We start from the raw sequence: 25,626 nt of genomic DNA, 5'->3' as shown, positions 1-25,626 counted from the left end.
AACATCAACCTTCTCACTCTTATCTGATGACTTTGCATGTTGTTCCACAGAGAAAAAGACTTCATGCCAACAGACCCAAACATAGAAATCAGATGCCAGAGAAATAACAGAAAAAAACAGAAGAATGGGCACCACAAAAGAGGCAGTGGATAATGGCATCAAACTCTGCGAAGAAGTCAAATGAGTTAAGGGAAAGTGGTAATTGAAATTACTGATAGAGAAGCCAATAACTCTGGGCAGACAGGCTTCAGTAAGGATGAAATTCAGAATGTAATGAACTAAGTAACATATGGAAACAGGAAATGTTGACAGCTTTTTCACGTTCAACTTTTAAAGATAATACAAAAATAGAGATATGCAGGATTAAAAATGTTTGGTTGGTTTTTAATAACTTTTTTCAGTTAATTAGCACAAAATGTAATATTAGTTTCAGGTGTAGAATTTAGTGACTCATCACTTATGTACAACACCCAGAGCTCATCACAAGGGCCCTCCTTAACACCCATCATCCATTTAACCCATCCCACTGCCCAACTCCCCTCCTGTAACCCTGTTTTTTCTCCTTAATAAGAATCTATTTCCTGGTTTGCCTCTTTTCACCCCTATACCCATGTGTTTTGTTTCTTAAATTCCACATATGAGTGAAATCCGGCAGTATTTGTCTTTCCCTGACTGATTTATTTCTCTTAGCAGAACACACTCAAGGTCCATCCACATCATGGCAAACGGCAACCTTTTATTCTTTTTTATGGCTGAGTAATATCCCATTATATGTGTGTATTTACATCTTCTTTATCCACTGATTAGTCAATGGACATTCGGGCTCTTTCCACAATTTAGAGATTTGAGGCTCAGGAAGAGTTTAAAATAACTAGTGGAGAAAAAGGACAGAAAACTTCTGGCTAACACCTAAGACTTCAATTGGAAACCATTAGTTTAGCGCTGCACTAACCTGTGCAGTTATCAGTGTCACTTAAGTGCACCTATTAGAGGTAAGGTTTGCCATCAGGCTATGGACCTTGGAATCTAAACTGTGAGTAGAAAAGAAAGCAAGGGAAGGAGGAGGTAAATAAGCGTGGAGCGTGGAGGTCTGGATGAAGGCCATGAAAAGCTGGGGTAGGCAAGCAGATTTGATGACCTTGATTTCAGAATCGGAATTCTACAGCAACGACAAGGTATTGGCTCTAAAAGCCAACTTCTCAGTTATTCTGTAGCCAGGTGGTCTGGCCGACGTCAGGGTACACACAGACCAAGTCGGCTCCAGCGGTTTCCCGCCACTTCCGTACGTGCGGCTACCGGCTGCGGCCCGGCGCATGCGTACTGCGCGCGCGCGAGCTCGTCGCGCCTGCGCACGCCGCTGCCACCGCTCCTCCCTCCCTCCCCCATCGGGCTCTACACAGCGCTGGGCTAAACGCGCTTCCGGGACGCCGCCCGCCGCGAGGAGTTTGCTGTGCCCCAGCGCCGCGAGCCCCGGTGACTCGCCCTCGCTGCATCCAGAAACCTTCCGCCCGAGCCCGCGCGGGAGGAGCGGGGCCTGTGACGGGAGCGGCGACCCCGCCGGCCCCGGTCTCTTTCCCTGGCGGCGGCGGCTTCTTCTGTAAGACAATATGTTCAAGAGAATGGCCGAATTTGGGCCTGACTCCGGCGGGAGAGTGAAGGTCAGTCCCCGACCCCGCGCCTCCGCTCAGGGAGCGGTTCTCACGTCGCGGCTCCTCCCTGCGCGGCGTGAGGAGGGTCCGGGGGTTTTCCCTCCCGCGCCCTCTCAGCTCGCGGTTTGAATCGTGATTTCTAGACGGCGAGTCCGTCACCGCTGCCGCGGGAAAATAAGTGTTCCTTTTGGCTCCAATTTGACCGGCTCCCCTCCAGAAAACAGGCAGCGGTGGTTTGGGGAGAACTGGACGTTGTTGCCGAGGAAAGTAGCCGCTTCGAGGGCTTGGTGCTCGTCTTCTGCCAGCCGCGGGCACCGGTAAACGGGGGGTATGGTAGACTGGCACCGTATAAGCACGTGTGATCACTGAACAACTGGGGCGTAGGAAAGTTCAGGAAACCTTCCAGAGTTCATGGTGTTCATAGAGCCCCCCAGGCTTCGGCCAAGATACTAATCAAGGCATGCAAAGGTCATAGAGAACCTTCAGTAAATGTTCGCTTCTTTTGTTTTTAAAATTGTTGTAGAGCCCAACGTGATGTTTGACACACGTTTCCCTTCCACTTCCTGCGTCTCAAGGCACGTTAGTTTTTAAGGCAGGACTGACTGGTTCTTGGTAGAACACCTATTGTCACCCCTTCGGATTTTAGGCTTATTGCAGGAAGGAGATTTTTCCTTAAAAAGAAGCCGCCTAGGTTTGCTCCAGTCTCGTTACTCTGGCTTTGCTTCGAGTCCTTTTCTGTGCCCTACAGCTTTCACATAATTTTAACTGTATGTGTATACAGCTGTTGTTTTCATATCACGTGCAAAGTAGGAGTGCTTGGAAAATTTCAAAAACTGCCAAAATTTAATGGAAGGGGGAAATATCAGGTAAAATTCATAGTACCATAAATATATATGTTAGCCAAGCTTTTGCACAAGGTTTTGGATTGGTAGGGAAGTACTACCAGGGGTTTAAAATACTAGGTTTTGGAGAACTTCCAAAACTTTCTCTACTTGCAGTCATGTAAGGTTCAAAAAGTTTGAGGGCACCAGAGAGGCTCAGTAGATTGAGCGTCCAACTCTTGATTTCGGCTCAGGTCATGATCTCTCCGTGGTGGGAGTCAGCCCACTGCTGAGCGTGGAGGTCTTGTAGGCATCTTTTTCCAATTTAGATACATTATCTTCATACAGAAAGTCTTTTGATAAATGAACCCCCTTTGCATCGCTGAGGAAATCTGCAAGTTTCTAATAACAGTAACAGCTACAGGATCTATTATCCATTCACCTTGTGCTCATTTATTCAGGCCTTAAGCCCTGTGCCCCAAGTGTCAGTAGCACTTACTGTGATTATTCAAATTCACGTACAGATTGCTCACCACCTTCTGAACTAACTTGAGGTTTATAGGGATTGGGTTTTATTTGTTAATTATCCAACCAAAATTAAAAGGCCTTCGTTTGTTCACTGCTTTTATTAATCGTTGAGTACATTGGCATAGCACTTTTCACATGTGGTATTTTTCACTCTTTAACCGTCAGATACGTTCTTACTGTTGAACGAGTCTCAAGTTTCATGTGCAACATTCGGTATTTTCTGCTCACTTGAAATTTTTGTTTCTCCTTTCCATGATAATCTGTCAACACTCACCACTTCTACACTTACCAGATGTGATGAGAAACATGTACTTACATCTTAGAACTTAACACATAAGTAATACAATGAAAAATGTTTGCCCCAATTCTACCTAAAATCCTCTCCCACTCCCACACTGCCTTTAATATTTGTACTGTATGTTTGGAAAACACTGCTTTAAGCTGATAAGTCAGGATGTTATTAGCATCAGGTGATGGCAGTCAAATTGGCAGTCTTAATTCCTGAGGCTCACTTTAAAGTTTGTAAATATCCTTTTACCTTTCTTCCAAAAAAACCAAAACAACAACAAAAACCCTCTCAAAGTACTTAACATGATTTAAATAGACATTTTCAAAGTGGGAACATTGTCATTAATCTTAGTTATTTGTGTTAACTTGTTGTTATTTGTATTATTATTAAATGAAGATAATTGGCTGAAATTGATTTGTTGAGAGAAATCCACGTTATAGTCAAACTCTAGATTTTAGATTGCCTGCCATTCCTTAAAACAAGTTTTTGGAGCTCTTAATCTGTACATTTGGGTGATAATACAGTATTAATTGATGTTGAAATTCTTCTTTTAGGGGGTTACTATTGTTAAACCAATAGTATATGGTAATGTTGCTCGATATTTTGGAAAGAAGAGAGAAGAGGATGGGCACACCCATCAGTGGACAGTGTATGTCAAACCATATAGAAATGAGGTAGGCATTTGTTTCTCCTGTAACTATTTTGAAGCTGTAGTTTGGTTTTGATTGAAGATAAATTTTTATATTTTTTTATAGTAACTTTCTGATCATAAAATTGGCCCATTGTAGAAATGTCACCCCCAAAAAGTTGAAAGAATAAAGTGAGAGTTGTCATCATATAACTGTTAGTAGAAGTCAATTTTCCAAACATTTTAAACTAAAATCAGGTTATGATAACAAGAACCATGCTGTATTGGAAGCACATCTTCCAATCATCATATCTTAAGTTAGCCTAGTATTTAATCAGGTGTTTCAGGAATAATAGTTTATACTTTTTAATAACTTTAACAATTGGTAAAAGACCGTCAGAGAGAAAGAATGGCAAAATTGGTATATAATCTGGCTGCTGGTAATTTTGTTGCTGAATCTAATGTCTGGAATGCAGTCAGTACATAGTAGGTATTCAGTAGATATTAATCGAACAAATATTTCTCCATTTAAAACTCTTTAAAGTCCGCACAAAAACTTGCATGTGAATGTTCGTAGCATTGTTATTCTTAATAGCCGCCCCCCCCCCCCCAAAAAAGGAAACAACCCAAATGTTGATGAATGGGTAAATAAAATGTGGGATATCCATACAATGGAATATTATCAGGAACAAAAAGAAATAACGTACCGATGCATGCTACTACCACATGGAATAAATTTAGAAATGTTTTGGTAGGTGTAAGAAACCAGACCAGAAGCCACATACTGGATGATTCCATTTTATAAAATGTCCATAAAAGGCAAATCCGTAGACACAGAAATAGATCAGTGGTTGCTAATGAATGAGAGGAAGAGGGATTTAGGAGTGGGTACTAATGGGTATGAGGTTTCTTTTTTGTGTGATAAAAGTATTCTAAAATCTATTGTGGGAATGGCTGTATAACTCTGAATATACTAAAAGCCATTGAATAGTTACTGTAAATGGGTGAGTTGCATGGTATGTGAATATCTTGATAAAGCTGTTAATTTAAAAAAAAACAAAAAACCTTCAATGACTACCTATTGTCCTTGGGATAAAGTTAAAACTATTATGTTTAGGGGTGCGTGGCTGGCTCAGTCACTAGAGCTTGTGACTTTTCATCTTGGGATTGTGAGTTTGAGCCCCACATTAGGTATAGAGAAGACTTAAAAATAAAATCTTAAAAAAAAAAAAAACTATTGTGTTTTAGAAGGCCTGACGTAGTCTTTCTCAATCCTGTCTCTGCAGTCTTACCCTTGTCTGTGTTTGTTTCATTTCTTTATACTCTACATTTCAGAAATACTAGATTAGTTTACTCTGTTTCCCAAAGGAACATTTTTTTCTTTTTTTTTTTGGGAGAGAGAGAAAGAATGAATTCCAAGCAGGTTCCATGCCCAGTGCAGAGCTTGACTTGACACGTCGGTGCAGAGCTCTGTTTGGGACTCAGTCTCAACAGTGAGATCATGACCTGAGCTGAAATCAAAGGTGGGACGTTTAACCTACTGAGCCACCCAGGCGCGCTGCAAAGGAACATTCTTAAATATCTTCATTCATTCCTTTCCACCTGTTCCAATCTTATTGTTCCCTTAGGTCTTAATTTAAGTGTATTTTCTCTGGAACTATTCTCTTCAAAGATTAACTTAGGGCCATTCTTATCAACTTGTACCTGTTGCCCTCCTAACACAGATTATGTCAAAATGCTGATTGTCTTGTCTGCCCCCTACACTCTGTACAGCAAGATCCCGAGGACAAGAGTTTATCAGTTACCATTGTAGCATCTGATACCCAGTATTTTTTTGTAGAAAAAAATGAAAGTATTCCCAAGAGTCTTCAAAAATGCTTTTGAAAAACTGCCTCAAGAAATGTTCACAATATGACGTTAAGTGACAAAAGCAGGTATTAGTATATCATTATATAGTATGACTCCAATTTTTAAAAATGTAGACAATAAAAAAATTCCCGAAATTAAATAAAAAGATTAATAAATACTACTGTCAAATGTGACTGATTCTGTTTTGCATCTTCCTCTTTTTCTATGGTGAATTTTTTTTGGAAAACCCTTTCTCTAGGAGAATCCCTTTTATGTGCCAGCACTAATGAATATGCTCCTGTGCTTCAAAATAAAATTAAGAAAAGGAGGAGTTTTATATCTCATGGTTTTAGGTTGTTTAGTTGACCTTAGCTTTATGTAGTATAATTTTGTTCTTTAAAGTTACTCAGTTCATAGATTTGTTTTGATTTATATGCTTTTTTCTATAAAATATATTGGAAATGTATTGTTTTTATGGAAAATCAAAACTGATTTAGAGTATTGTCTATAGAGATATATAAAAGAAGGATTTGCAAAATAAGTGAATTAGGGACGTGTATATTCCTATATGTTGTGAATTATGAAAGATTTCAACTCAGGTTTCCTTTGCTTAAAATAAAAAAAGAACCTAGGTATAATTCATGGTTTTTAGAAAATTAGATTCCAGTGGGGATTAAGGAGTGCCATTGTCACTGGGTGATATAAGGAAGTGTTCAATCCCTATATTGTATACCTGACATAAAAATAAAATAGTTAGATTCCATAAAATTTGAGAGAAGGTATATTTTATAAAATTAGGTACATATACTTGGTGTATTTTTCTCCTAGTTTTTATATGTCGATGGCAGAACTAATTAATTCCTCTGTATTTTAGGATATGTCAGCATATGTGAAGAAAATCCAATTTAAATTACACGAAAGCTATGGCAATCCTCTAAGAGGTACAGTACAGTTTTTTTATTCATAACATAGAAATTTAAAAAGATTTAGAAAACTATCAATAATTTATAATTATTTTAATTTTTTTCTCTCACTTCAGTTGTTACTAAACCTCCATATGAAATTACTGAAACAGGATGGGGTGAATTCGAAATAATCATCAAAATATTTTTCATTGATCCTAATGAAAGACCTGTGAGTAATGATAATCTTTGCGACCATAAAATAGATTTTGGTAATTGTGAAAATCTAACAGCACTTGAATAGTTTGTTATCTGTTGACATTTTATTCAGATACACTTTATGTAAGCTGATTGCATAGGGTATCTTGCCTTGAGTTAAGAGTTTTTTATTTTAAAGGGAAGTGCCTTTCAAAACTTTTAATTTTTCAAGTATAGAAAGATGGGATATAATGTGAACATTTCTCAGAAAGAAACCATGGAATTGTGTGATTACTAGAGCAAAAAAAAATTTTAAATTCACTAATATTATTTGGTTATTAGTAAAAAACAAGATGAGTCCACCTGCTGTGAAGAATGAGAATATCCAATTTTTAGAGTTAAAAGCCCTAGCAATAGTTCTATTGTATTTTCAAGTTGCTGTCAGTACTAGCAACTTTACTTTCTATCTTATTCATGAATTTTTATTTATAACCACTGACTTTTTCGTCTTTTGATCTCTTCTTATCAGGTTGTTGCTTGATAATGTAAAAAGTCCCTCAAAGCTTTCACTTTGATCCCTCAGCTATTTTGTGAGGTTGGTGATACCGTCATTTTAGAGATGAGGATATGAAGGTTCAGAGATCAAGACATATCGCTTAAAAACACAGTTACTGTGGTAGAGCTAATTTTTGAACCCAAGTTATATGCACTCAGACCTCACATTCTTGCCATGATCCTCTCCCCTCCTCCGCCAAACCACTCAGTTTGTTTTGTTTGTAAACATATAGGGTCGCAACTCAGGTATGGCTCTCTCGTTCCACATTTGCATGGCTGTTGTTTAACTCCAGTTTCAGGTCATCACTGTTAATTTTCTTTCTTTCTTTTTTTTTTCTTTATGTTTATTTTTGAGAGAGAGACTCAGAGTGTGAGCGGGGGAGGGTCAGAGAGAGAGGGAGACACAGAATCTGAAGCAGGCTCCAGGCTCTGAGCTGTCAGCGCAGAGCCTGACGTGGGGCTCAAACCCACTAACTGAGATCATGACCTGAACTTAAAGTCCACCAGCTGACTGAGCCACCCAGGCGCCCCATCACCATTAATTTTCATCTTGTTAGGTTCAGCGCATTCCTTTAGCACCAAACATTTACACTTTAATTATCAGATTACATTTTTAAAAGTGTATGTGCTTCTAAAGGAGCTATGACCTGGGCCTGTAGTTCAGAGAATTTGTTCCTAATGGACTGCACCAGAAATATTGGAGTTGTTTTTTTTTTTTTAATTTGAACTCCTAGGTCCCATCCCCTGGATAGTCTGATTTAGTAGATTTGGAGAAGGGGCCAGCACCCAGGTGATCTTGGTGCACAGTAAGATTTAGAAGCCGTAATATAGACCATACTCTTCCTGTGTAGGAATTTCTTTAGGCAGGCTTCAAATGAGAGTCTTGTTTGGGCTTGCTCTCTCCAGTAGACGACTCTTGACTTTTGTCATCCCATTTAGATGTAGGTAGTTCTAAATGTAAGAAAGGACTAGTTTATGATGTGCTTCCATGAACTTTTTACTGATGACTGTTCATACATTCGTTTTCTTTTCTTCTGAATAACATCTATAGCTTATTTAAATACTTTCCACGTGATAAGCTTCCCCGATCTTCTATCATTCTTTTGTCCTTCTAGAATACTTTGAAAAGAAATTACATTCTACTTGGCAAGAAATTATTAAATATCCATTATTTGTCAAGATAATGTTCTAGGGGTAGGCTATAAAGATGAGATATTGTTCCTGTCTTTAATGAAAATAGTCTATTAGGGAGAATAGAGCACAGAAATGCAGCAGATGTTGAGAGAGAAGAAATTAGTAAACAACTTCAGTATGAGACAACTCTCAAAGTCCACTCTTGGAAAGAGTAGTTATTGCACTTCTGCAGTGATGAATTTGTTGAATAAGTTTCCATATAGATCTTCATTGGCCTGAATTTTATTATCTAAAAACTATTGTCATCTTTTTTAATGTTTATTTATTTTTGAGAGAGAGAGAGTGTGTGTGAGTGGGAGGACAGAGAAAGAGGGAGACACAGAGTCTGAAGCAGACTCCAGACTTTGAGCTCTTAGCACAGAGCCCAACGTGGGTGGGGCTCAAACTCACGAACTACGAGATTGTGACCCAAGTCGAAGTCAGATGCTTAACTGACTGAGCCACCCAGGCACCTGTCATCCCCTTTTAGTATAATGAAACCATTATACTTCCAATTGTTGGATCTTTAAAATAAGTTATGAAGGTTTATTTAAAATATAAAAGAAAGACCTAAGTAATTGTCACTTATTTCTGTTACCCAGTAACCTATTAATAGATTAAGCCATTATAAAAGGAATGGTTGTTCCTAAAAGCAGAATGCTGAAATTGGGTTTTTATTCCTAGAATTATCTTCATGGCTAGTGTAGGCATTCCATTGCTCTAAGAATCTTCAAACACCCCCTCAAAATTAGAGATATCTGTCTTGATATTTTTTATTACCTATATCTGTATGAATGCCTGTGGGGATCTAAATAATCCAATTAAGGAAGGACAGTTTTATGATGCAGTTTTAAATTGTTTTTGAATTATAAGAGTAAGAACACACAGATGGTTTTAAAAAATACTTTAAAAATAAAAAAAATATAAGTTTCCTATATCAGTTTCTTAGGGTTGCCATAACAAAGGACCACAAACTGAGTGGCTGAAAACAACGGATGTTTATTCTCACAGTTCTGGAGGCTAGAAGTCCGGAAGCAAGGTGTTGGCCATGCTCTCTCCAAAACCTCAAGAGAAGAATCCTTTCTTGCCTCTTCTAGTTCCAGGTAGCCCCAGGTGTCTTTGGTTTGGGCAGTATAACTGTAATCTTTGCTGCCATTGTTCCCTGGCCCCTCTCTCTCTCCTTGTGTCTGTGTCTCCTCTCTTATGAGAAAACCAGTCATACTGGATTAGAGCCTTACCACTGTATCTTAACTTGATTACATCTGCAAAGACCCTAGTTCCAGGTAAGGTCACATTTACTAGTACTGAGGATTAGGACTTCAGCATGTCTTTCGGGGGGACACAGTTCAATTTATAACATCTTTCTCCTTTCTTTGGCTCCTTGCCAAGGAAAACCACAGTGATTCTTTTCAGTGTCTCTAAAAATTACTCTCAACAATCTCCTATATTTCAATCTCTAAGTTTGATTTTTCAATTTTATTTTTTTATTTATTTTGAGAGAGAGAGCATGCAGGTATGGGTGGGAGGGAGGGGCAGAGAGGGAGGAGTGAGAATCCCAAGCAGGCCCCGTGTTGTCAGCACAGAGCCTGACGCAGGGCTTGATCTCATGAACTGTGAGATCACCATCTGAGCTGAAATCAAGAGTTGGATACTTAACTGAGCCACCCAGGTACCCCTGATTTTTCAATTTTGAGTAATATTGTCACCTCCTCACATGATAACAGATGATCCTTCTTCATCATTCCAGGCTTGTTTTTTTGTTTTTTTGGAGAAATTATTTCAGAAAGGATGACTGAGAAATAAACCTTTGAACCATTGCTGCCTGAAAATACCTTTATTTTTGCTTCATATTTGATTGGGTAAAAAATCGCAAGTTTCACAGGAGGATATGCTCTCTTGTCTCTAAGTGATGGGAGAAGGGAATGGTAACAGGCCTTGCCACCACACAGCATTCTTGATTTCTGTAGCTGCCAACTTTGGGCTTGGAGCCTCCCTGGGGATCCACTGGGAGTGCTGACTCCAACCTCTGATACTGTTTTCTGCTTTCAGTTTTCATGTTGTGAATTCCTCTGTTAATGGTTAATCCACTCATGTAGTCTCCTCTCCTTTCTGTCTACTCCAGAAATGTCAAAGTTATCTGCTTTAAATATGGTGTATAGGGGCACTTGGCTGGCCCAGTCAGTTGAGTTCGACTCTTGATTTTGGCTCAGATCATGGTCCCAGGGTTGTGGGACTGAGCCTCGCACTGGGCTCCACACTGAGTTTGGAGACTGCTTGAGATTCTGTCTCTCCCTCTCCCTCCCTCCTTTCTTCTCTCTCTCTCCCCCTCCCTGTCTTTCCCCCTCCCTATGCCCCTCTCTCCCACTCTCACATTCTCTTTCTCTCAAATTAAAAAAATATATATTAAATATGGTATATCATACATGTTCCTTATAATGATTTTAGCTAACCTTTTAGAAAATTGTTTGAGGCCTCTGAATTGGTTTCTATAACAACAACTCTGCTGTTTTCCTAGTTAGGTTTTATTTTGCTCAAGTAATCACACATTGTGCTGCAAAGCTTTCCCTTTGATGTCCTATTAATACCTGTTCTTGGATATTTTGAAGACCTGTGGCTCCTACTGAAGTGAATTATCATTGATTAACTTTTAATTATTTTATTTGTGTAATAAAAATCACCAAAGAAAATGTTTTGCCTTCACTGAGCATTTTAGTATTGGTTATTTATTTTGAAAGTATCAAATCTTCCCTCCCCCCATAAATTTGTAGACTTTAATCTTCACAGAATAGCTGTCAAAATGAATCTAATTTCACTTGTGTAAATAAAAGAATTCATATCTTAATGATTTTCCAGTTTAATTTCTGTAGCTATATTTTATTATTGGTTTTCTATGTGATCATTTTGCAGAGATGCTTTGTAACATGCATACTTATACTCTTCAAAACATTCATGTTTAGTAGATGTGGATGGATAATAATACCTAATAGGAAAATAAGAGTACAGAGTTTGAGTGATTTGCCACACAGTAAGTTGTAGTTGAGATAAGATCCTGAATTTCATATGTTAGCTAATTCAGTCTCTAATTCAATTACAGTAATCATGATGTCTCACTATGATGAAAACCATTGCACAGACGTGATATCTATTTTATTTCACAGGTGACCCTGTATCATTTATTAAAGCTGTTTCAGTCAGACACCAATGCAATGCTGGGAAAAAAGACAGTCGTTTCAGAGTTCTATGATGAAATGGTAAGAGGATTTTATGATGAGAATTTTAAAAGCACTTTAAGTTGTAGAGCTTTGAAGTTACTGGACTTTTTTTCATTCTATCCCATTAGATATTTCAAGACCCAACAGCAATGATGCAACAATTATTAACAACATCTCGCCAGCTAACATTAGGAGCCTATAAGCATGAAACGGAATGTAAGTGCCATGAGTTCATAATTATCCTGAAAAATATTGTATTCTGTAATGGTAAAAGGATTATGATTAATGACCATTAAATTTTTTTCTAATGATATATAAAAGTAAATTTTTTAGGAGTTAAAAAAAATACATATTACTATAGAACATGTAAGAAGGATGTTTTAAATTGTTTCCAGAGTAGGGACACCTGGGTGGCTCAGTTGGTTGAGCATCCAACTCTTGATTTCAGCTCAGGTCATGATTCCTGGGTCATGGGATGGAGCCCCGTATCAGGCTCCACGCTGAGTATGGAGCCTGCTTGAGGTTCTTCTTGTCTCCCCCTCTGTCCCCTCCCCTGCTTGCACACTCACTCTCTTTCTCAAAAAAGCAAAACAAAAAATGTTCCCAAAGTTGGCCTACTTTCAGAAAGTAGGCCACATTCTCTGAAATACTGTCTTTTATTCTCTTAATTACTTTTAAGCATTGCCTTTCACTAATCTTGCTTACTCTGTCATTCAGTCCTTTTCTGTTTAGTAGTCTTTGCTAATAAAATCTGTGTGAAAAACCTTGCAGAACATAATCAGAGTTGACCCTTGAACAATGCGGAGTTAGGTCTGCCAACCACCCTCTCCATCCCCACCCCCCAACAGTCAGAAATCTGTGTGTAACTTTTCACTTCCCAAATACTTAACTACCAATAACCTACTGTTGATTGGAAGCCTTATTGATAAATAATCCACACATATTTTGTATATTATATGTATTTTATTCTATAAAATAAAATAAAATCTGCTATGGGTGCCTGCGTAGATCAGTTGGTTGAGCCTCCAACTATTGATTTCGACTCAGGTCATGATCTCATTGGTTGTGACATCAAGCCCTGTGTTAGGCTCTGCACTGACAGCATGGAGCCTGCTTGGGTTTCTCTCCCTGTGTCTGCCCCTCCACCATGCACGTGTGCATATTCATTTTATTTCTCTCTCAAAATAAGTAAACTTAAAGAAATAATAAAGTTAGCTAGAGAAAAAACGTTACAAGGAAGAGAAGATACATTTACCGTACCGTACCGTGTTTACCGAAAAAATCCACATATATACGGACTAATGCAGTTTAAACCCATATCGTTGAAGAGTCAATTGTATCCTTTTGTAGATAGAAGTCCCCCCTTATCCGTGGTCTCACTTTTTGAGATTTTAGTTACTCAGGGTCAGCAATGGTCCAGAAGCAGATGATCTTCCTCCTGACACATTGTCAGAAGGTCAGTAGTAGCTTAATGCTGAGTCATAGTGCCTGCATCCTTCACCTCACTTTGTCTCATCACATAGACATTTTATCATTTCACACCATCACAAGAAAGGGGAGTACAGTACAAGAAGATATTTTGAGAGAGACCACATTTATATAACTTCTATAATAGTATGTTATGTATTTATATTGTTAATCTCTTACTGTGTGTAATTTATGAATTAAACTTTATCATAGTTATATACGCATAGGGAAAAGCATAGTGTATATAATATGGTTCAGTATTACCTGTGATTTCAGGCACCTACTGGGTGTCTGGAATGTATTCCCTGTGGATAGTAGGAGACTAGTGTACGATGAACTAGTTATCTCTTTTTGTTTAACCTATGTCATTTTACATAGCTTCAGATTAATGCTGGGGTGATGAGTACTGGAATGACACACTGATAATCAGTCATGTTGTATTTTCCCTCTAAGCTGGCATGGCCTCAGAATCCCTTACACATCACTCAGTGCAGCTACTGCCATTCATTTGCACTTGGCACTCAACATGAAACCTGTTTGCCATCCTTGTGCTAACATTTAGGTCACTATTCATTCACTTATTCCCTTGATCTTTCATTCAGTTGTTTCCAGTATGTATTGAGCCTCAGTTATATGCCAGGCATGTCTTAGTTTCTGAAGATAGTGCAGTGTCCAAACCAGACAAAATCCCTGCCTTCATGAAGCTTACATTCTAGTAGAAGAAAGGCAGATATTAAATAAATATAACAACAAAGTGTAAGATAGTGATTAGGTGATATGGAGAAAAATAAAGTAAGGGAGGGAATGCTTTTGGTAGGAGGAAATCATTTAAGTTTTAAATACCGGGTCAGAGGGGTGCCTGGGCGGCTCAGTCAGTTAAGCGTCTGACTTCGGCTCAGGTCTGATCTCACGGTTCCCTGCATCTGTTTCGGATTCTGTGTCTCCCTCTTTCTCTGCCCTTCCCCCACTCATGCTCTCTCTCTCTCAAAAATAAATAAACTATAAAAAAAAAAATTTAAAAAAATATTGGGTCAGAGAATGCTCCCTGAGTTTGTGGCATTTTAACAAATATCTAAAGGAGTAAGGAAGTGAACTGTTCTTTGTTTATTTATTTTGGAGGGAGAGACAGGTAGCAAACGAGAGGAGCAGAGAGAGAGAGGGAGACGGGAGACACAGAATACGAAGCAGGCTCCAGGCTCAGAGCTGTCAGCACAGAGCCTTATGCGGGGCTTGAATCCACGAACCATGAGATTATGACCTCAGTTGAAGTTGGACATTTAACCAGCTGAGCCACCCAGGTGCCCCAGAAAGTGAACCATTCTTTTTTTTTTTTTTTTATGTTTTATTTATTTCTAGGAGAGAGAGAGAGAGACAGCGTGAGCAGGGGAGGGTCAGAGAGGGAGTCACAGACTGAAACAGGCTCCAGGCTCTGAGCTGGCAGTCAGCACAGAGCCCGACGCGGGGCCCGAACCCACGAACCGCGAGATCATGACCTAAGTGAAAGTCGGACGCTTAACCGACTAAGCCACCCAGGCGCCCTAAAAAATTTTTTTTTTTTTTTAATGTTTTATTTATTTCTAGGAGAGAGAGAGAGAGAGAGAGCAGTGTGAACAGGGGAGGGTCAGAGAGAGAGGGAGAAAGTGAACCATTCTTATCTGAGGGAAGAATGTTATGTGTCGGGAGAGCAAGACGGGCAAAAGCCCGCAGGTAAGAGCATGCCTGGCATATCTGAGGAGGTCATTGTGACTGGAGTAGAGTGAATAAAGGGACAAGAAGGGGGAGGTGAGTCCAGAAAAGTTAATAAGGGACTAAGTCATTTAGGGACTTGAGGGTAACCGTGAGTACTTTAGAGTATTAAACAAAAGGAAATGTGAAGCTGTTTGTGGGTTTTTGAGCAGAAGTGACATTATAAAACATTTTAAAAGGTCAATCACCCTGGCTGCTGTGTTGAAAGCAGACTAAAGCAGAAAGTATAGTGGCAGAGAGAATAGTTAGAGGGCTGTTCCAATATTCCAGATATGATTGAATGGTAGGTGGTACCAGAGTAGTAGCAGTGGAAGTGCTGAGAAGGGGGTGAGTGTTTGAATCTGTTTTGAAGATATGATAGGATTTCCTGATGGTTTTAAGAATAAGATGTGAGCGAAGTAGACAAAGAATAACTCAAGGTTTTGGGCCAAAGGAGCCAAAAAAAAGAAAAATCATCATTGCTTTTCATTAAGATGGGGAAGTCTGAGAGGGGAATGCTTTGGGGAAAAGATTAAAAGTACTGGTGTGGATATGTTGGATGTGGGATGCCTGTAAGACATCAAAGTGGAAATGCTGATAAGGGAATTGTACCCACAAGTGTATTTAAGGAGAGGTCTAGGCTGAAATTATACATTTGGAAATTAACATTTGGATGGGTATATAAATTTTAAGTCCAACTGGTATCATCAAAGGAGTGAGTAAAGATTAAAAAAGAGGTCCAAGGACTGAGCCCTGGGTACCAACAGTTGGGAGATTAAGAAGATGACCAGCAAATGAAATTAAGAAAGAACAGTGAGTATGGAGAAAAGTAAGGTGCATATAATATAAAGCCAGATGAAGATAGTATATCAGGAAATAGTCATTAGCTGTGTCTGATACTGCTAGAACCAATACTGATAGTGGTCCGATACTGATAGATCAAGTAAGATAAGTGCCAAGAAATGGGCTAGTAGACATTCTTGATGACCTTAACAGGAACAGTGGAAGGAGAATGGCAAGGACAGAAGATCAATTGAAATGGATCAAAAGAGAATGAGAGAGATGGAGATGGAGACTGGCACTGGGGACAGCGGTCTTGGAGCTTGGCTATAGAGGGAAGTAGTCGCCTTGGAAGTGGTAGCAGAAGCAGGTTATGGGATCAAGAGTTGGGGGGAGGGGGTTGCAATATCAGGCGGGGGGAAATAAGCCAGTATATTATAGGCCACAAGAGGTGAATGCAATAAAAGAAGGAGTGGGGGATGAGGATGCAGGAGAGAAAGGGGGTGCAGTTTTAACAGTTAATGGTTGTAGTGATGTTTTGTGTATATTTTCATGGAACCTGTGATTAGGAGTTACAAGAGCAGAATACTAATTACAATTTTGCAACTTGGTAGCCATTTAAAATTTTAAATCACACTCATTTAAAAATCTTATGCTTGGGGCGCCTGGGTGGCTTAGTCGGTTAAGCGTCCGACTTTCGCTTAGGTCATGATCTCGCGGTTTGTGAGTTCGAGCCCCGCGTCGGGCTCTGTGCTGACTGCCAGCTCAGAGCCTGGAGCCTGTTTCAGTCTGTGACTCCCTCTCTCTCTGACCCTCCCCTGCTCACGCTGTCTCTCTCTCTCCTAGAAATAAATAAAACATTAAAAAAAAAAAATTTAAAAATCTTATGCTTAATTTTTTATATCTGCAAAAACAATTATCTGGCTTACTTTGTTATACACATAGAACATACATATATGATCACTTTTAGAAGGTAAAAAGCACTAACGATATGCTATTTTAATTTGTATTGGTCATTTCCTCTTCATTATAGATCTTCTTTCTCCTATACTATGGAAGTGTGCCCAATTCATAGAGTAAACTCTTTTAAAATTCAAATGCCCATAGGGTCATTTAGGTGACTCAGTCACTTGAGCGTTTGACTCTTGATTTGAGCTTAGGCCATGATCTCACAGTTCATAGGTTTGAGCCCCATGTTGGACTCTGCACTGACAGCATGGAGCTTGCTTGGGATATTCTCTCTCTCTCTCTCTCTCTCTCTCTCTCTTTTTCCCTCTACCCCCATCTCTCTGCCTCTTCCCCACTCTCTCTCTCTCTCTCTCTCTCTCTCTCAAAATGAATAAATAAACTTAAAAAAAAAGTGCCCACATATTTATAGTTTCAAAAAACTATTCAGTTATGTATAGTAAGTAGTTCAAATAATGTGTTTTATAAAAAGGACTTTGATGTGTTAAAGCTTAGGGTATGGAGTCATATAACCTTGGGAAGTTTTTATCAGTAAATTGCATGTTTTGTATTCAGTTTATTTTCTTAATAGTATCTAATTCCATAAATGATGTTGGCACAGCTGTTAAGCTTTTGGAAGCAAAACTTAATTTAGATAATTGCTTCATAGCATTAACCCAAACAAATTCCAGTGTAATTAAACGTAGTAATTTTTTATTTTTAAGTCAAGCAACCTTTCATTTAAAAAGTTAGAGAAATGACTTTCTGTCCTGGTAGAGAAGAGTTGCCAAATTTGTGATATTGGAAGAAATTAAAGGAAAAGAAAGACTTAACTTTGTAAAATATATTTAACTTCTGCATTTCAAAAGGACGAAAAAATATAAATTTGTGGAAAATATGGCAAAGGATTCATAGCTTTAAAACCCTGAAATTGATAAAGTAGACAAAAATTTTGAACTTCAGTTTACAAATGGACAAAAGCCATGGGGAGACAGATCAAAGAAGAGATGGCTAGTGAATAAAGTAGGAAAATATTTGACCCTGCTAGTAATTTTAAAAATACAAGTCCTATTTCTATCAAATTAGCAAAAGGAATCTTTAATAGCAGTGTATGTTAAAGATTTGGTGAATCTTGCATTCTCACAAATTGTTTAGCCTTTTTAGGAAAGCAATTTTGGAATCTTAATTAAAGACATAAAAAAGATATGTGCACTTTTACCAATTTGAGGATATTATACTCAATATTTGGTTATAATAAGTTGCCACAGTTATTAAGCACTTACTGTTTTTACTCCTCTAAATCTGTAAATGTATAAACTCATTTAAATCTACAATAACTTTGTAGGTAATCCATTTAGAAAAGGGAGGCACTTGGACGTTAAGAAACTTGCCCAACTTAACATGTCTAGTTAGTGGTGGAGCCAGGACTTCATCCTAGACAGTCTTCACAACTTAGGCTCAAAAAACTTATAATAGATTTAGATAGAAAAGTTTATAAACCTATTTACATCAATAAAATTATGGAAAATTGTTTAAGTACAATGATCTGGCAATACTAATCACTTCTATAAGGAATCATTAAAACAATAGTGCACACGTGATAAGAGCTTACTGTGTACTAGATAAGTGCTTTACATTTCTGAACTTACTGAACACCTATAGTAACACTAGGAGGAAGGTACTGTTATCCCCATTTTGTGGGTAAAGGCCCTCGATCATAGACTTGATGACTTGATCAAGTTACCCAGCAGAGCCAGGAGTTAACCCATGTCTATGCTGTCTTTCTGTTCTAATTAAGGAACTAATTAAGTTCCTCCTAATCCTAATCCTCTGTGTAAAAGCCTCATAGTTCGTGCTTTTAACCAGTAAGTTATATGGCTTGGCAAAAATAATTCCTCTTTGGGTTGATTTCCTCTAAATTGAGGCTTAATTTGGGAATATAAAATAATTTTGTAAAAATTGTTTTAAGTTTATTTCTTTGTTTTGAGAGAGAGAGCAAGCAGGGGAGGGCCAGAGAAAGAGGGAGAGAAAGAATCCCAAGCAGGCTCTGCACCATCAGCACAGAACCCAAAGTGGGGCTCAAACTCATAAACCATGAGATCATGACGTGAGCCAAAACCAAGAATCAGACACTTAACTGACTGAGCCACCCAGGTGCCCCAAAACAAACATTTTTTTTAATATATGCAATCATTTAATATATAGGAAGCAGAAAACTGAAACAAGCTAAGTTTTTAAACATTTTCCTTTATGATCTCATTGTTGATTAGTCCAAGTCTTCTTCCAGATATATCATGCCCTTTGCAATCTTGTTATTTGTCAAAAAATAAAGTGTAATGACTAAGCTAAACAACAAGAATCTATATTACAGGGAATGCTGTCCTTTTAACAAATGAGTTGAATCAGGTCTTCCTGACTAGATTTAAAACTGCCTGTTGCCGTTTGTACAGGACTCCTTATTGTTTCCCAAATCTTTATGTGTTGTTTCTAGGACCTATGGTTTCCACTTCATCCATTGAATTGTTTTCTCATTCTTTAAAACTCAGTTCAGATTTTACTGCTGCCAAGAAGCCTTCTTTGATACACACACACACCCTTTCATGTTGGTATGAATCCAGTCTGCTCCCATAGCTGCCTATGACACTATAGTTCATTTTTCTTTCTTGTCTATCTTCTGCCTCTACCCCAGCATCTAATAAAGTGCCTTTCATTCCGTATATGTTTTTTAATTGATGTGGAGAGAGAGGGAGCAAGGAAAGAAAAATTTTTGCCTAGTAAAACACTCTAAGTCTAAAGACAGACTAGCCATGCAAATTAATTGTATTCATATCACAGATGACTAGTTTCTTTAATCTGTAACAAGCTCCTGCACATCAGTAAAAAGGCCAGTAACTAAAAAGCTTCTGCACAGCAGAGTAAAACATTAACAAAATGAAAAGGCAGCATACTGAATGGGAGAAGGTATTTGCGGATGACGTATCTGATAAGGGGTTCATCTCCAAAAACATATAAGGAACTCCTGCAACTCAGTAGCCAAAAAAAAAAAAGCAAACAGTCCAATTTATTTTTTTAATTTTTTTTTTTAATTCTTTAATATTTTTTGTTTATTACTAGGAGAGAGAGAGAGAGACAGCGTGAGCAGGGGAGGGTCAGAGAGAGAGGGAGATACAGACTCTGAAATAGGCTCCAGGCTCTGAGCTGGCAGTTAGCACAGAGCCTGACGCGGGGCTCGAACCCACGAACAGCAAGATCATGACCTAAGCGAAAGTCGGACGCTTAACCGACGAAGCCACCCAGGCGCCCCTCAAACAGTCCAATTTAAAAATGAGCAGAAGATCTGAATAGTTTTCCAGGGAAGACATACAGATGGCCAACTGGCACATGAAAAGGTGCTCAATATTACTCATCAGGGAAATGCAACTTAAAATTATGTAAGATACCACCTCATATTGGTTAGAATGGCTAGAATCAATAAGACAAGAAATAACAAGTGTTGGTGAGGATGTGGAAAAAAGGAAACCCTGATGCACTGTTGGTGGGAATGTAAATTGGTGCAGCCACCCTGGAAAACAGTATGGAAATTCATCAAAATGTTAAAAATAGAACTACCATAGGATCCAACAGTTTCACATCTGGATATTTATATGACTTAAAACAGAAACACTCCATGTTCATTGCAGCATTATTTACAGTAGCCAAGATATTGTTTACAATAAACAACCTAAGTGTCTATTGATGAATGAATAGATAAAGCAAATGTATACACAGTGGAATATATATATATATACACATACGTACACACATACAGTGGAATATTATTCAGCCGTAAAAAATAAGGAAATCTTGCCATTTTTGTGACAACATGGAAGGACCTTGAGGACATTATGCTAAATGAAATAAATTAGAGAAAGACAAATGCCAAATGATCTCACTTATATACGGAATTAAAAAGAAAAAAACAAAAAGCCAAGCTCATAGATACAGAGAACAGATTGGTGGTTGTTGGGAGTCAAGAGTGAGAGTTGGTGAAATGGCTGCATGGGTGAAAAGCCACAAACTTCCAGTTATAAAATAAAGTCACAGGGAAGTAATGTACAGCATGGAGACTGTAATGAGCAATTTTGTATTGCACATTTGAAAGTTGATGAAGTTCTCATCACAGGGAAGAAAATTTTTATAACTGTGGAGACAGATGTTAACTAGATTTACTGTGATGATCATTTTGCAGTGTATACAAATGTGAAATCATGTTCTATACCTGATACTAACATGTCAGTTATATTCAATTTTTTAAAAAGGCCGTTAATGTGATAGAAAAATTGGCAAAGGTAAACCAGATAATTCATAAAAAAGAAGAGGGAAATGTCAGCCTTAGTAGTAAAAGAGAAATGTAAATTAAAATTACTCTGAAATACCATTTTTAACCTTCCAGGTAACTGAGACCAAAAAGTTGAAACAGTAGGGAAACAGACATACAATGCTAGTGGAATTTTAAATTAATAGAACCCACTTTTTTTTTAATGTTTATTTTTGAGAGAGAGAGTGTAAGTGGGGGAGTGGCAGAGAGAGAGAGACAGACAGACAGAATATGACGCAGGCTCCAGGCTGTCAGACCAGAGCCTGATGTGAGGCTTGAACTCATGAACCATGAGATCATGACCTGAGCTAAAGTTGGACTCTAAACCAACTGAGCCACCCAGGTACTCCATAAATTAATAGAACCTTTGAAAGTCACTTGGTATTCCTTCAAAGTTACAAGTACGTATATCCTTTGCCCCAATAATTATACTTAACAGGAATTTATCCTGCAAGTGTACTGATTCTCCCACAAGTATACTCAAGTGATTATGCACAGTGTACACATTATAGCATTGTAAAAGAAAAAATGGAGATAACCTGTGTATCAAAGGGGACAGATAAATTATGTATGTCCATTTAGTGAGGTCGTCTGCAGCCTTTAAAAGAAAAAAACAGCTCTAAGATACAGAATAGGCTTTCAGATGTAATACTAAGTGAAGCACACAGAACAGTGTGTTTATAGTATGATACCACTTGTTTGGGAGCGAGGAGAAGAAATCACTTAGGTGTGTGCTTGTCTATGAACAAATTATTTCTGGAAATATACCAAAGAAAACTAAAACTGATGATCTCTGAGAAGAAACACTGGTTGGTGGGGGAGGGAGTGAAAGGAGACATTTTTTCATTATCCACATTTTTCAGCCTTTTTATTTTGCATCATGTATAGTACTTCTATTTTCAAAAGCAATTTTAGAAATAAAAGCAATGAAAGAAATCACAAAGAAAGTAAGGATTGTTTGGCAATATAAAATTTTATGTGTATTACAAAGTTTATCACATAAAGTCACCAGCCATAAGCAAAATAAATATTATTGCATGTTTTTAATGTGCTAGATGGTTTACATTTATACTTAATTTTCAGAAATCCTCTGAGAAATACAGTTTTAACTGTACCAAATAGAAAACAGATTGAGGGAGACTTACGTGGTATCAGCGGTTAGCCAGTAAGGGGCCAAGGTTCTATTTGAACTGAAGTTTTTCTGATTTCACACGATTTTCCCCCCCTGGTTTTCCAAACCATGCCGCTTCCAGTTAGTGATCATCTTATCAGAAGTACAGCTGTGCTTTAATAGTCATGAGCAGCAATTACCTGAAATGCCCACAAGATGGAAATGTTGGATGAAAGTAGGCATTTTTCTTTGTAAAGCATAATACTACACTATCCAAGTGGGATATTTATATAGATGTATTCTAGGGGAACCTGGGTGATTCATTTAAGCTACTGACTTCCGCTCAGGTCATGATTTCGCGGTTTGTGGGTTTGAGCCCTATGTTGGGCTCTGTACGGACAGCTCAGAGCCTGGAGCCTGCTTCAGATTCTGTCTCCTCTCTCTCTGCCCCTCCCCAACTCGTGCTCTGTCTCTCTCTTTCAAAATTAAATAAACATTATAAATAAATAAATAGATGTATTCTATTTTGCAGTAATGATATTTTCTTTAGTAATTTGTTATGTAGTCAGCTAGAATGTTTTAGATATCATTTAGTGTTTCGTTGTCATAATGATAGTTAGGATGGCTTTTTATGTACCTAACAGTATTCCAGATTCTTTATGTACATAATTCATTTAAAATCTTTGAATAAAGTTTACATATCAACTAAAAATGAAAGTTTACAGCTCTACTTACCCTGCTTAATAAGATGCTAGGTCCTCTTTGAATAGCTGGTCATTAATACTAATAGGAGTCATTCCACAAGCACCAAGAAGATAGAAAAGCTCAACTAAGAGCACATTATCTACCAGAATTTCTGTAAAACTGTGAAGACTAGTTTGGGGGAAAGAAATAGGTTGCAAAATAAATGAAGCAACTAAAACTAGAAGTTAAGGAGTATCTAGGTGGCTCAGTCAGTTAAGTGTCTGACTCTTGATTTTGGGCCCAGATCATGGTTTGGTGGTTCGTGAGATTTAACCCTGTGTCAGGCTCTGTGAGCCTGCTTGGGATTCTCTCTCTCCTCTCTCTGCCCCTACCCTGCTGGCATGTGAGTGTACGCTCTCTAAATAAATAAACTTTTAAAAAACTACAATTAAAATTAAAAAATATGAAGTATTTGTTATACTTTTATTATAATATACATTATAATATAATGAGGAAAAGAGCATAAAACTAATAAATAACTTAAGAGTGGCACAGCTAATAAATGGTATAGCTGGAATTTAAACCTTGGCAATTATTTCAGGTCTTTGTTGGAAAAAAAAAAGTTTTACTAGTGTGATTTTGTTTATATAAGGTTCACCTGTACATTAAGAACACTGTATGTATGTATGTATTTGGGTTTTTTTTAGTTTACTTATTTTGAGAGAGAGAACCAGTGGAGGGGGGCAAAGAGTGAGGAGGACAGAGGATCTGAAGCAGATTCTGTGCTGACAGCAGAGAGCCCAATGTGAGGCTCGAACTCATGAGCCAGGAGAATCATGACCTGAGCCAAAGTGGGATGCTTAACTGACTGAGCCACCCAGGCACCCCTGTTTATTTATTCTTAAATGTTGATTTTGAGAGAGAGTCAACCTCAGGAACCGTGAGATCATGTCCTGAGCTGAAACCAAGGGTTGGATGCTTAGCTGACTGATCCACCCAGGCACTCCTATTTACTTATTTTTATTTCTTGAGAGAGAAAGAGATCATGTGCACAAGTGGGGGAGGAGTGGAGGGAAAGGAAGAGTCTTAAGCAGCTTCCATGTTCAGCAAAAAGCCCTATGTATAGGGCTCCATGTCACAACTGTAAGATTATGACCTGAGCAGAAATCAAGAATCGGGCACTTAACCAGCTAAGCCACCCGGGTGCTCCAAGAACACTGTATTTAGTTAGCTCTTCTTATTAGCTGGATGTCTCTTGGATTGTATGCCACCTTATTTCCAAATTTGTGTTTGGAGAGGAAAACAAGGTCATTATGTCTTAACATCTTAACTGCAAATTTTAAAATGTGAGTGAAAAGAATTTCATTTCTAGTTATAGAAAACTAAGAAAAACTCTCTTGTGAGAGTTGAGACTTTATACCCATCTCCCTGTGTTTAATGTAATATATCTTAATAGTTGTTCATATTTTATCATGGAAACTGACCTAAAGAAATGCCATATTTATTACTCTATAACATACCTTAGACATGTGACAAAATGAAATAGTTCAATAAAAATATGTTTTCCTTAGTTGCAGAACTTGAAGTGAAAACCAGAGAAAAATTAGAAGCTGCGAAGAAAAAAACAAGCTTTGAAATTGCAGAGCTTAAGGAGAGATTAAAGGCAAGTCGTGAAACTATAAATTGCTTAAAAAATGAAATCAGGAAACTTGAAGAAGATGATCAGACAAAAGAGATATAAACAGTTCTAAGAGAACTTGATAGCAAGCTAAGCTGAAAGTAAGATGGACTTTAAGGGAGAAATGGACCGCACATGCCATGGTGTTTCTTAGAGAAACGGCACACGTAGTTGACCACAGATTTCTCAGCAATTGGGTCAAAGCATTTGTACTTTTTTTAAGGCAGTCTTTAAGGAGGTGAAATATATGTGTGTAATAAGAATGAATGTGGTATAGGCATTTTATCAACCCATTTTAGGGTAATTCTAATGATGTTAAGCACAATTTTAAAATATTTTCGCTTTGTATGTGTATAGCTTATCCTTTTGACAGGCATCACAATTTCATTACAAAGTATAAGTTGTAAAAATTTTGTACTTCCCTGGTAGAATTAGTGGTAAATTAACATGTATATTTAATTTTTTAAGTTCTTAACTGACCCCATCCTAATAACTCTTTTGTATCTGTTGTGCTCACTGCCCAGTAAGTACTCAATAAATGTAATTTATAGATCTTGTGTCTGCCTCTTGGTGTATTTCTTCCTCTTTGATGAAGCACCTGTAGCTCTCTTCCTACAGTAATGTATCTCCATAGTATTGTGATCACACATCTCTTATTGGCACTCATTTTTGCATGGAGATGGCAAAGATCATATTTTAAGTATTAGTCTGCCTAACTACCACAGTGTCATTCATTTTCACAGAGGAAAATACTTTGTCCCTCCTACATTTTCCAAAGATACATAGAAAGCAGCTGTGCATCATCTTCACATATGACCCCAGATTTCCCCACTTCTCCTTAGCCTGCCCTGTTCACATCCACATGGTCAACCTTCTAGTTTTAGACTCCTGTAATTTGAACATTCAGTAGTACTTCAGGCCATGTGACCTGATCTGTGTAGGCAACCTAGGGACAACAGTAGGTAGGAAAGTATTTTGGAAAAGATGTAACATTAACATTAGTTACAGAGCTCTTAAAAATAGCAACCATGCCTTATGCCTAATGCAGGGATTCTATATTTTCTGTAGAGTATTTA

The 25,626-nt window shown here is 38.0% G+C and overlaps 1 protein-coding gene across 1 annotated transcript; it reads left to right on the top strand.

The window, feature by feature from the left end:
- Positions 1-1,403: 1,403 nt before the first annotated feature.
- Positions 1,404-25,108, top strand: YEATS4 (YEATS domain containing 4). Its single transcript, XM_039245610.1, has 7 exons — positions 1,404-1,658; positions 3,842-3,961; positions 6,638-6,704; positions 6,803-6,897; positions 11,750-11,842; positions 11,932-12,019; positions 24,444-25,108. Exons 1-7 carry the CDS (start codon positions 1,608-1,610, stop codon positions 24,611-24,613), a joined length of 684 nt encoding a protein of 227 aa, XP_039101541.1. The 5' UTR covers positions 1,404-1,607; the 3' UTR covers positions 24,614-25,108.
- Positions 25,109-25,626: the final 518 nt, after the last annotated feature.

This window comes from Hyaena hyaena, unplaced genomic scaffold (assembly GCF_003009895.1).
Source record: "Hyaena hyaena isolate Hyena2069 unplaced genomic scaffold, ASM300989v1 scaffold_262, whole genome shotgun sequence".
NCBI lineage: Eukaryota > Metazoa > Chordata > Mammalia > Carnivora > Hyaenidae > Hyaena > Hyaena hyaena.
Note: the sequence above shows the minus strand (reverse complement) of the source record. Positions and strands in the feature narration are given on the sequence as shown.